Here is a 12314-nt window from a genome sequence, read left to right on the forward strand (position 1 = left end):
TCTTTCAGGGCGACGGGGCGACGGGGCGTTTGCTTGTGTGAGCGTATCGTGTTCTCTCGGCGGGCGGGCGGGCGGGCGGGCGGGGGCGCACGCGCGCTCCACTCCATCCCAGGAAAACGGCGTGCGTGCGTTTTTAGCCGAGCGAGTGTGACAGGAGGACGCAGAGCGGGCGAGTGTGTGTGTGTGCGTGTGTGCGTGTGTGTGTGTGTGTGCGTGTGTGTGTGTGTGTGTGGTGCGGGGTGACGTACCTCTCCCCAGGGTGTTTTCTTTCTTGTCTTTCAAGCTCATAGCCAGCGACGCCCCCTCGGGGATCTGGGAAGGAGGGCACGAGAGGACAGAGGTCAAAGGTCAGAGGTGAGCCGAGGTGCAGAAGCACAGCATCATTAAGCGCACTGTCGGGCGGCGACAGCTTGTGGTGGTGAGGTGTGTGTGTGTGTGTGTGTGTGTGTGTATGTGTGTGTGTGTGTGGTGGCCGGTGTGCACCAGTCTGGCTGGGCTCATTAAAGCAGAGCCTGGGTGGACTGAGCAGCCTCGCCGGCCAAGCCAGACTGTTAGCGCACGCTGCTTTCACTGCTCCGTCCCCACGGCTCAGCGCAAAACTAAACAGAGCACTTAACAAGTGGAGGGAGGGGTCAGAGGTCGAGGGTCACACGACCACCGTGCAGCTCGCACGCAAATAAACAGAGGGGCGCGAGCGAACGGGGGGGGGGGGAAACAAACAGAAGGACGATTCGGGCGCATTCCAGCAGAGCCACCGAGTGGGATTTGACAATCCGTCCATCTATTGATCATCCAACTTCCATCATCCAGCCGTCATCCATCCATCCAACTTCTATCATCCATCCATCCATCCAACTTCCATCATCCAGCCATCATCCATCCATCCAACTTCTATCATCCATCCATCCATCCAACTTCCATCATCCAGCCATCATCCATCCATCCAACTTCTATCATCCATCCATCCATCCAACTTCCATCATCCAGCCATCATCCATCCATCCAACTTCTATCATCCATCTATCCAACTTCCATCATCCAGCCATCATCCATCCAACCATCCAACTTCTATCATCCATCCATCATCCATCCATCCATCCAAGTTCTATCATCCATCCATCATCCATCCATCCATCCAACTTCCATCATCCAGCCATCATCCATCCATCCATCCAACTTCCATCATCCAGCCATCATCCATCCATCCATCCAACTTCTATCATCCATCCATCCAATTTACATCATTCATCAAACTTCCATCCATCATCCATCTAACTTCCAGCATCCATCCATCCATCCATCCATCCAGCCATCCATCCACCTTCTATCATATTTCTCATTCTCTCCTTTGAAAGTACATTAAATATTCTAGATTTTACTATTAAATGTTTTTTAAACAGTAGTATTATTATTTTAAAACAACATTACTATATATATATATATATGTATATATATATATATATATTATAAATAGTATCTATATACTATATATAATATATATGTATATATATATATATAAATGAACTATAATAATAATACAATAATATAATATCATAATAATACTATACTATACATACTATGTACTATAAAGTTACTATTACTATGTTTAAAAATCCCAACAGGCTCACCAAGCCTCAGCCTCACCTCACAGACAAGTCCCGACCTCGCATTAGCGGCGTGCTGCCAGGCCTTCACACGCCTCACGCCCAGAACCCCGTTGTGGAACCCGATCCGACACGATAAGATCGAAACTTCCCCCCCCCGAGATCTAAAGCGAAACACGACGCGGGGACGCGGGGAGCTTCCATAATTAGAGGAACGGCTGCGTACAAGTCACCCCTTCCCCTCAAAAACACGGCTGCCCTTTTGTTGCTCCACCCGAATGTTTGACCTTTACTGCGGAAGAGTGACATTTGCGCAGGTATGTTTTCATATTAGAGCGGCGAGGCTGTCCATGTGCTCGCCTCCAATCACGTCTCACATCCGTAACACAAACTAAGCGGTGTGATGAGGAAATTAAAACCTTATGCTTCCCGCTGGGCCTCCCAAAAAAATGTTGATGGAACAGAAGAAGAGAAGGATCGTCCGTTCGTAACGAGAAACTGCAGCAAAATACGCAAAAGACCACAAGCTGGAACGTCTTATTCAGGCATTAACACACCAGAAAAAAGTCGAGTCCGAAGTACAAGGCTGAGTCCAAAAGGCGGCGATTCCCATTCATTTTTAATGAGACCTCCTGTGGTCCAGTCGCCGCCTGCCAGTTGACTCTCACTCCAGAGTTGAGTGGAGCATTTCAGAGTGCTTGTGCACATATTCAGCCAGTTTTTTTTTTTTTTCTCCTACAACAGACCTCAAAGGAGATCCTTTACTATGGAGCGACTACACATTGTTTTAAATCAGCAGCCTGTTAAGTCAATAATCGGCCAATTACTCTGCGAAAACACGGCATTTCAGCAGCTCTGATCTAATTTCCACGGTGCTGGAGAAGCACAAAGAGCAACACGGCACGGTGACGGCGGGACGCGGAGAGGAAGCGGAGAGGATGCGCTCACCCGCCGGTCGCCAGTGACACCATTTATGAGGCCGCTTTCACCTTCAACACCCCTGCTGTTGCTGTTACAATATCAGGGATTTACACCGACACCCACCACAGTCCTCTCTCTCTCTCTCTCTCTCTCTCTCTCTCTCTCTCTCACACACACACAAACACACGCACGTGCCCGCGCACACACCTGGTAATGGAAGACTGTGTTGAGCTTCTTCCTGCCGTCCTCCATCACCGAGGAGTTATCGAGGTCCTGCAGAAGCTTGCTGTTGCTGCCGGAGTCGAACCACTCTGGGAGGAGACGGCGGCGAGCGGAGAAGAAAAGAGAAGAGGAGGAGAATAATAATTTCAGTCTAAATTCGGAGGAGAATATGCGAGGCACACAGGGGGCAGACGGCGGCGCTTCCCTTTGTGTCGCTGACCTGTGGAAATATTCCACAGCCATTAATCAAATCCGCTCTGCGGGCCGCGCGGCTTCTTCTTCTTCTTTTTTTTTTTTTCTCTTCCAAAGCAATAACTCTTTGTGATTATCACTGTACAACTCTCCGCGATGCGTTCTGTCATTTATTATTATTGCAGCCGCGGGTTAGTCGAGCTTCATGAGAAGAATTGACCTTTCGCCAAGGAGATTACGGTATCTGGGCGGACTGGGAGAGGGAAAGGATGGAAATAATCAGAGGAAATATGCTCTTACCCAGGTCTACATCCTCTGCTCGGGGCCACTGGGAGAATGGCAGGTTTTTGTAAAAGGCCTCTATGATTTTTTCCTTCACCTGGCAGATTGTGTCCGTATGCATGACCCTGACTGACAGAGAGTCCATGCCGCAGCCCTGGAAGGACACGTTGATGTTCTGCAAGACAAAGACAACTCTTTTTTTAAAATTTATCTGGGCCCTGCAGTCTCTGAGCCGCGAGATAGCCAAATGGAAACCTAGCGGCGGCGGCCCAGTGGCGGCCCAGCGGCGGCCCAGCGGCGAGCCCAGAACGTCGCACCTGCGGCTTGGCCTCCACATTCTCGCGGAGCAGCCACTCCTCGTTGAGGGTGTAGCGGGCCTTCCCCGTGATGGCGTCTATGGAGCCCTTGTTGATCTGCTGCTTGATCGCACAAAGCAGCAGGAAGAAAGGCTCACCCACCGTTTCCTGCAGGACGCGGGAGGAGAAAAAAAATTAAGGTCAAAGCTGCGGCCAAGAATCCTGCCCGTCAACTTGGCCTCGCCTACGCCACGCAGCTGGCCTGCGGCTATTTCAATTTTAAATCCCGCCTCACGAGACCCCCGCTGACAAAGCCTCCGTCAACCTCGGGATTCTTCTACGGGCGTCGGTTTCTTTAGTGGCAAGGAAAAAAGGAGGAAGGAGCTCCTGCTGGCTGCCCCTTGAAAGCTCGAGAACGAGACGGAGAGGAAAAACAGGAAGTGACCAGCGACTGCTAAAAAGTGCCTGGCATGGATGCGGCTGTAACAGTAGCTTTATTAGATCTGGGTGACAGCCTCACATTAACGGAGGCGCACAGGGTGGCACTAAAGGCTTCCCCCGGTGGAAAAGATGCTTTTTCTTTGCGTCTAACCAGCTCTGGGAAGCATTAAGTTGGACACGATGATGCATCTGGGCTCTGCATGATGCACTAATGCGTGTGTAAAGCCCTCCCCCCCCCCGGCAAGGTGTTGTTACCTGGTTTAACTTCAGAAAATCACATTAGTCCAGTCTGAGCGTGACGGTTCAGACGGTTCGTCTACTCACCTCTCCAGTTTTGCGTCGCTTTTTAAAACGCTGCCTTCAGAGCAGAACCTTCTTTTTTCTTTTAATGAAACCGAAGGCATTAAGAACTGGCACTTTACCTCTGGCAGCGGAAGTGGCTCGATTTAAAGGTGCACCTGAACGTTTAAATCGTGAACTCGTTGAATTTTGTGATCTCCGGGTGGTGGGAGATGAACTTCACTTTGTTTTGTGCCGCCTGTTGCATTGCGATTGAAGAAATTCTCTTTTTGAATCGATTCAGCTAACAAACCCAGATGTGGATGGGAATGTGAAGGGGAGATTCTGTGCCGGCTGCTTGAAAATTTGCTGAATTTATAGAAAATGCAACAGAGCATTTTGTCTCCCAATTGATAAATTATTGAAATTTTATGTGTCCCTATTTTTATTGGTTGTGTTATGTTTTTTTTTTATTTTGTGGTCACGTGGCTATTTTGGATGTAACCGTGGGAATATTACTTTCAAATGCATTGACCAGTGATTAATAAGCCCATGAGGGTTGGGCACCAATCAGGGTGTTTGACACTCAAATAAACAGATCAATCAATCAATCAATCAATCAATCAATCAATCAAATGAAGATGCAAGATAAATCTCCACCATTCAGGAAGCACTGACGCTGAGCTTCTTCTTCTTCCTCCCTCACCTTGAGGTAGCTGTACATGCAGATGGACATCCAGTTGGTCAACATCTTCTCCACCACCGACTCGGTGCGGCGCAGCATCAGCTTGGGGTTCTTGGAGGCCGAGGCGTCGATCAGGTCCACCAGCAGGTCCTTCATGATGCTGGTGTAGTACTCCAGCTTTCCATGGAGGGCGATGGTGAGCAGCGAGGCCAGGCTGCATCTGCAGGGCGAGAGAGAGAGAGAAAAAAAAAAAGACGTCGGCCGAGGTGACGGATGAAGAGAAACACGCTCTTGCAAACATGCCCCGACACCGTGTGGTCAGGGGGATTTAAAAATAACTGCATTACAGAAACAACAAGGAGGACCCCCCCGCCCCCCACAGGACCAGCAGCGGCCGAGGAGAGAAATAAAAGCTTGATCTAATGCAGGGAGTGTCTGAGTGGCTGAGGAAGTCCAGAGGTGCTGGGGATTTCCCTAACAAAGCCTCTTTAAGAAGAAAAGGCCCGCATCACTCACTAAGTGCTAAAGCTGCACTGGGACATGGCGGTGGTCTTTGCTTCTGGGAGTTTTTTTTTTTTTTTTTTGCTCCTTCTTCTGATTCCCCACAATGACTGCTTATTTCAAGAACATCAAAGCGTTACGACTGAAAAATGACCAATCATTTACAGAGCAGAGGCCAAGATTTCTTTTTTTTCCCAAGGCCAGATATGTTTTTTTTCAATGCGGCGACTTTCAGCTGCATAAACACCGGTTACATCAAGATAATTTCTTCTGAAAGTTACACAACAATGAAAAATTTGGTATAAATTTTTGTAGCTCTACTTGGAGGGCAATGGGCTACAAAAAATTCATATATATTTCTATAAGAGTGTAAAAAATAGAAAAAAATAGGAGGAAAAGCTGCGAGTTTGATTTCCTTTCCAACCAAACCAACACCTGCTGAAGTGTTTACCTGTCTCGGACGGCAAAGTCCTTCTGCTGCTCCAAGGCGTGCACGAAGGTGATCAGGAAGTGCTTGTTGTTGAGAAGAGTGGAAAACAGAGTGATGCCCTCCTCCACATTAGGCTTCGTGGTGTTGTTGGCCTGCAGGAGTGGGATGACACTTGATGAGGGCAATTACGACAGCCACAGATGGATATATCCAAATGAATAAGAATAAAAAAAAATAGTTGCATTTGTGTTCAGTTATTGTGAGCAACTGTTTCTTAGGGGACAAACCTCAAGCTAACATGCTGTATTAGTTTAGCCCCGGGTCCCTGCCACTGAGTCACGGGGGGGGGGGGGGGTCGTGGTTAAAATCTGGTAGTACAAAATGGAAAACCCCTTCCAGAAAAACTTACGTCACGCCCTCAACTTTCTCTGAGACGTTGTGTTGACAGCCGCCCCTGGAAAAGCTCTGAGTCCAGAGCTGTTTAGCTCAAAGACTTCATCCTGCCACTTAATCTGCACAAGCACTTGGACACCCGACACCTAAACATAAACATGTATAATGGAGGGGAGGGGCTAAGTGGCGGGCTAAAACGTTATTGAGGCAACGACTGCAGAGTCAGTATCTGACACGCGTCCGGCCTCGGCGCTTCTCTCGGGTCTTTCTGTCTGCCTGCCTAACACGGACGTTTCTGATTAATACGATTAAACGTCTCGCTGTTGCCTTTACTGTCACGGAAAGCTACGAATGATTCACTATGTGGGTACTTGTCCTGTGTTCTGCAAGGAATCAGTTTATTTCAGTTGCAGTCACACTCATGCTACATGCGCTCTGTTCCATTCAGCTCGGCACTGCATGCTGCAGCAAGATGACGTCCATTGCAAGTGAGTACAAGAACTACAAGAATGTTGTTTTCTTATTTTCTCTTAATGACCAAACCCTCTGAAACACGCAGACACCACCTCTCTGGCAAATATTTCTTAAAATCATTTGGGATAGAGGAAAATGTTTCTTTTTTTTTCTACTTTAGCAGCATTGGAAGAAAAGCTGTTTAGCTGTGTAGCCTTGCAGCATTTGATGAGCCGACCTTGAAAGATCCTTCACACGCGAGACCTCAGCCTGGGCTTGAAGAAACGACTGCTGACTAATTGTCTAAACATTCGAGGGGGTTGTCGCCGATCATCTTTGAAACTTATTTTTCTGCAGTTTCAATCATGGCTTCCTGCCACACATCGATGTATATAATATACTGTAACCATTTGTGCAATTCATACATACACGAAACCTATTCTTTTTTTAAGTGTGAGACTTAAGTCAAGTATAATGATTATTTGACTGGATTGAGGTGACTAAGAAGAAAGCCACATGGATTGTGCTCTTCCTTTGTTTTTATTTTTATCTGCTTTATAATGTTAACTTTTTAATTCAGCTTTTTTTATACATTTGAATTCTATTTTGTTTCATGTCTTTTTTTCATGTACTGGAAGAAACGTTTTTTTTTTTTGGTGGACCCCAGGAAGAGTGGCTGCAGAGGGATCCAAATGATTAAAGAATAAGCACCTGCTGCTACTTCCCCTCACCACCACGTCGAGTGAAACATCACATGACCCCTTGATTCATCAGGCTCCGCCCTCTCCATCGCTCTCCCTGCTACCTGGCCGCGCGCGAAAACGTCGCCAAATGCGCCCGAGCCGACTTAATGAGGCCCGGGTCCCGGCTATACTGTTGGTGCGACTAAGCAGCGGGCGTGATGGAGTCCTCCCGCTGGACTGCGGCCATATGGTGAGCTTTGCGCGGCTGACAGAAGGAGAACAGGGGTGTCCATTAAGATAAATGCCCGCCTACGAGATTTATTTGCTGTGACCTGGAAAACACTTCCTGGGAAGACAATGTGGATCCAAGGCACTTCATCACGCCCAGACAGGCTCCCCCGGCTGTCGACCCAAAACAAGAGCCGCGATCGTTACTCTCACGCGCGCACGCGCACGCACGGCCTAGCGCATGTGCCTCGCTTTTTTTTTTTTTTTTTTTTTTTTCCCCACCGACACGCAGTCGCACAGGAGAGAGCGCGCGCACGCTCTTTAACAACTTTCACCCCTCCCACCTCCATTACACACCAGCGCACGGAACCCGATACTGATGGAGATGAAAAGCAGACTGTTTGGTTATCCGACGACCTGGCATCAGTTGGCCTGCAGAATGTTTTCTGCAGGGTTTCCCTCATCGGAAGACACAGTGTGCCAGGCAGAGGTGGGAAATAATGAAGTACAAATACTTTGTTACTGTATGCAATTATTCAGGTATCTGTACTTTATACTGAGTATTTCTTTTTCTGACCACTTCTTACTTTTACTCCCTACATTTGTGCACAAGTGCCTGCACTTTCCACTCCTTACATTGGCATGGCATTACATGGCAGTTACTTTTGTGTTTAAAAGTGTCTGAAGGATACAAATTCTGTTCAAGGTAATTCAGCGATTACTATCGTTGTTGTTTGAAGTGGGGCTCTTTGAATGAAGCTGTTGTCTGGTTCAATTTGAAAGTGGGTCATATTTTGTACCTCAGTTTTGGAGTCACTCCGGTCAGTCCACTTTTTCATTCTTGCAGAATTATCAACTAATGTGTCGTTTCATTAATAGCAAAAAAGAAAAATCATCTTTAATTTTTACGGAAGTACTTTTCAGGACCTGTACTTTCTTACTTCTACTTGAGGAAAGGGGTCGAATTCCTTTTAGTTTTACCAGTGTATTTATTTTACACAAGTATAAATCCGTACAATCACTACTGTGGATACTTTTGCCACCTCTGGCGCTAGGCAGTAGCATCCGCGCGCAGGTAAAAAATGCACAACATGCTTTTCTTCGCTCCTCACTGTTAAACCTTAATAAGCTTCCGTGTGACCCAGTTGAGAAGCGAGTGAGTGGAAAAGGACCCAAAATCACGAGCAGCTCCTCACCTGCCAGTCCTGCAGCAGCGGGTGGGTCTCCGGCAGAGCTCGCGGTCCCAGGCCGTCGTTCTCGTAGATGGGCTGCACCAGGCTCTTCTCGTAATCGGAGCACATCTGAAAGAGGCAAGAGAGGCTTGATGCAACTGTCTCCTCCGGTTGCCGAGACAAAAGCAAGACAAGAGTCGGATAGAAAGCCGGATTGTAAATGTGCAATCTCGGAAACCAAAGGATTACACGGCCAAGTCGCGAACAGGCCCCGGCCGAAAGCTGACAGAGGGAAGGCGGTGACGCGTCACGTCATGTTGTGACTTTAACAGCTTGGCAAAGACAAAGTGACCCACAGCCACCAGGCAGCCTCGCTGAAACACAGTCCGATTCATCGGCCGCTGCATTCAGCCTTGTTTTCTGCAGCTGACGTTACATCTTAGAGCAAAAGAGGGGGAAAAAAATGGAAAAAAAGAAAACCAGAGTGTCTGGAAGAGGCTATTTGCGCTCCTAATGGAACACTGTGAAAGACCAAAGCGAAGCGGAAACACTCAAACTCGTGTTTCCCACCACGAGGCTTTTCAGCATCCCCCCCCCGCCTGCCACCCCACACACACATACACAACCTAGCGCTGCACGACAGAAAAACTGGGTTTTGTGTGCAAGCGTCTGCGTCCAGTCCGAGGAAAAGAGCGCAGCTGTTGCGCAAGAGCGCGTTTGTGTGTGTTTGTGTACAGCGTGTGGGCACACTGGGCTGAGCGAGGACTGTTTTGAGAAATCAGGGGGGAAAGTTTTCTTGTCACCAAGCCCGCCATTGTCCCAAATCCTTCAAAGTGTATTCCTGTGGTCGGCGGACAAAAAAAACCCACAACCCGCTGAGTTGTGTCTATCCGCCTGTGCCGGCGGGAGAAAAAAACAACTTTTAGCGGTGGAAAAGGGCGGATCACACCGGGGACGCATTAACTCCTGCAGGAAGCCGAGAGTGGCTCAGCACTTTGCCAGAGATCGTAGGTACAGCCGGTGAATTTCTGCCATCTGGCGGTCAGAATTTTGATTGCAGCGCTCATTCGCTCTCGCTTCCTCTCCCAAGCTTGCCAGTGAACTACGGTGGCTTGCGCACACTAACCTGGATACCCCTTCCAACTTCTTCTTTGTTGGTTTATATGAAGACACAAGACCCAAGCTTCCATACAGAACTGCCTTAGAAATATGTATATATTCTTGTATCTACATAAGAACTGTTCTCTGGGTAGGAAAACTGCAAGTATTGACATTTCTGGGCAGTATATTAAGCTTTTATCAATATAAAAATCATAAATCAGGCCAAACTTTACACATTAGACCCTTAAAGTTCCAAGGTGATCTGTGTTGTTTTTTTTCATCTGGTATTTTTAAAAGCAGTCGGCAGCGTTGAATGGGAAGAGAACAAGGAGAAAAAAAAACCCCGACCCCTGCGCTGTGTACGATTGTCACACTCACCTTGGGGAAAAATGTGCGCGTGACAAACTGTTTGTACTCCAGGAAGGGAATGCCCTGGCTGCGATTCAGCTCCTTGGTCAGGTCCGTCATGTCCGTCTGCAGCTCGGCAAAGCCTGGGATGACGAGGAGAAGGGAAAACGCACACACACACACACACACACACACACACACACACAAAATTACCCATCAAGTCTGCGGGGAAGTTTGGAAACCACAAACGATCGTTTCTGGCTGTTGGAGCCTAATTTATTGCTTGGGCAAAAAAAAAAAAAAAAGAAAAAAAAAATCAAAATCTGTTTCACATGCTAACGCAATAACAATGGGACTCCCCCGGCGTCGCCCCTCACAGCCCCCCGTCCTCTTTCAGCGAGGAGGATGTTTGATTGGACACAGAAATGTACCGTTACATTTCCTTCCCCGTGCCGCGTTCTGGCTGAATGCTAATATCCCGAGCGTTTGTCCTCTGATCTTTTTCCTCCTCCCTCCTGCTTCTCCTCCTCCTCCTCCTCCTCCTCTATTCCTCGGCCAGACTTGCGCAGCCCAGCGCCACATGCAGGCAGAATGTTTACCAAATAGGAAATAGAGCAGCTAAACCCGGTCCGAGGCCCTGGTCCAGGACACGTGCACACGCTGGGCTCTGACATGCGGCGCACACGGTATCAGCACATCCAGACGACCGACTTTGAATCGGTGTGGCAATATCAGAGCCACTTCACCGGGCAGCGTGCTCTAGGAGGAGGGTGTGTGTGTGTGTGTGTGTGGGGAGGGAGGGGGGGGGGAGGATAATGTTCTCCTCTAATGAGACGCTGGAGATCCGTTTATGGAAAAAAAACGAAAAAAAAAAACACTTCCAGTGGCAGGATGAGAGACATATTTGGGTTGCCATGCGAGTGTTTTTTCTTCTTCCTCTCCTTCTTCTTCTTCTTCTTCTTCTTCTTCTTCTTCTTCTTCTTCTTGGGCTCCGTGCGTAGCAAGAATTGAATACAAGACGCGAGGGATTTGAGACATATTTAATTACTTCGGCAAGTTATTTATCCTCCTACTTACCAAAGCATCCCTACCGCCGGCACCCCCCCTTCCCCCCTCCCCCCCGCCTCACCGCCGAGTGGAGTTGGCTCCATCAGCTCGTGATTGGACACAGCAGCCCTGAATACCAAAAAAAATCCTCCCTCCCCCCCCCTCTCCTGCCTGCCTCCTCACTCATTTTGGAGCGCAAGACGCTGGGCTATTCCTGTAAAAGCCGGTGGATGTGTCAATCCTGCCCCCCCCCCCCCAGAAACCTCCCCCGCCAACCGCCGTCCTCTTTCACTCCCTCTTCTGCATTTATCGCACCTCTCATCTCCGCCGACCACCCCCCCACCCCCCCCTCCCACCACCACCACCAACCGCCGCTTTGTGCGGTTCGCTCGCCCTGAACTCCGCCGCAAATCTGTCCACGTCCGCCGACTGAATAACTCCTCCCTCCCTCCAACCTCTCGCACTCTCGCGGCCCTGACTCGCCATTCCTCCCTATCTACCTCCCCCAGCGAGCGCTCCCCCGCCCCACTCCCCCCCAACCACGGGCTCCAGCCGCCGGCCCTATCTGCGCACCATAAATCTGGCCGCGCCGCAGACGGCGGGTGGCCTTCGCCAGGCTCTGCTCTGATGCCTCGCACACATGCAGACAAAAATTCATTTCAATGGAGTCGCTCACCGAGCGCATACGGCAAAAAAAAAAAAGTTTATTGGTCGCCGAGTTTCCGCGAGTTACTGCGGCCCGTGGAGCACGTAGCGCTGCGGTGTCACTTCCCATCATGCCTCTTGCAGCACACGTGATGCATCAGGCCCCATCAGCCAATCAGAACGAGCCGTGATGTCACGCTGGGAATATAAAACCTTTTTCTTGCCTTTTTTTTGGAAAGAGAAAAGATTTGTTATGAACCGTGTTTCAGGTCAAAGGTCACCCTGTTGGCCAGTTTACAGGCCTTTTTTTTTTTTGTATTGCGGTCCATGGGAAAAATGTTTTTTGGATCAAATGTTTTTTTTTTTTTGGGCTGCAGTACCCAGAGTGGCC

At 48.8% G+C, this 12314-nt stretch overlaps 1 protein-coding gene across 1 annotated transcript in view; it reads right to left on the reverse strand.

The window, feature by feature from the left end:
* plxnd1 (plexin D1) overlaps nt 1–12314 on the reverse strand; it is a 76345-nt gene that overhangs the window by 12637 nt on the left and 51394 nt on the right. The window contains exons 23-30 of the mRNA XM_076027017.1: nt 10262–10374; nt 8807–8911; nt 5875–6005; nt 4944–5142; nt 3539–3685; nt 3240–3396; nt 2733–2836; nt 249–312 (exon numbers count right to left, since the gene is read on the reverse strand). Of these exons, the coding sequence (XP_075883132.1) occupies nt 249–312; nt 2733–2836; nt 3240–3396; nt 3539–3685; nt 4944–5142; nt 5875–6005; nt 8807–8911; nt 10262–10374 (1020 nt within the window). The remainder of the gene's footprint in view (nt 1–248; nt 313–2732; nt 2837–3239; nt 3397–3538; nt 3686–4943; nt 5143–5874; nt 6006–8806; nt 8912–10261; nt 10375–12314) is intronic.

This window comes from Nelusetta ayraudi, unplaced genomic scaffold (genome assembly GCF_046127955.1).
Source record: "Nelusetta ayraudi isolate G7.1 ecotype Tasmania unplaced genomic scaffold, CSIRO-AGI_Nayr_v1 ptg000019l, whole genome shotgun sequence".
In the NCBI taxonomy this organism is placed as follows: Eukaryota; Metazoa; Chordata; class Actinopteri; order Tetraodontiformes; family Monacanthidae; genus Nelusetta; species Nelusetta ayraudi.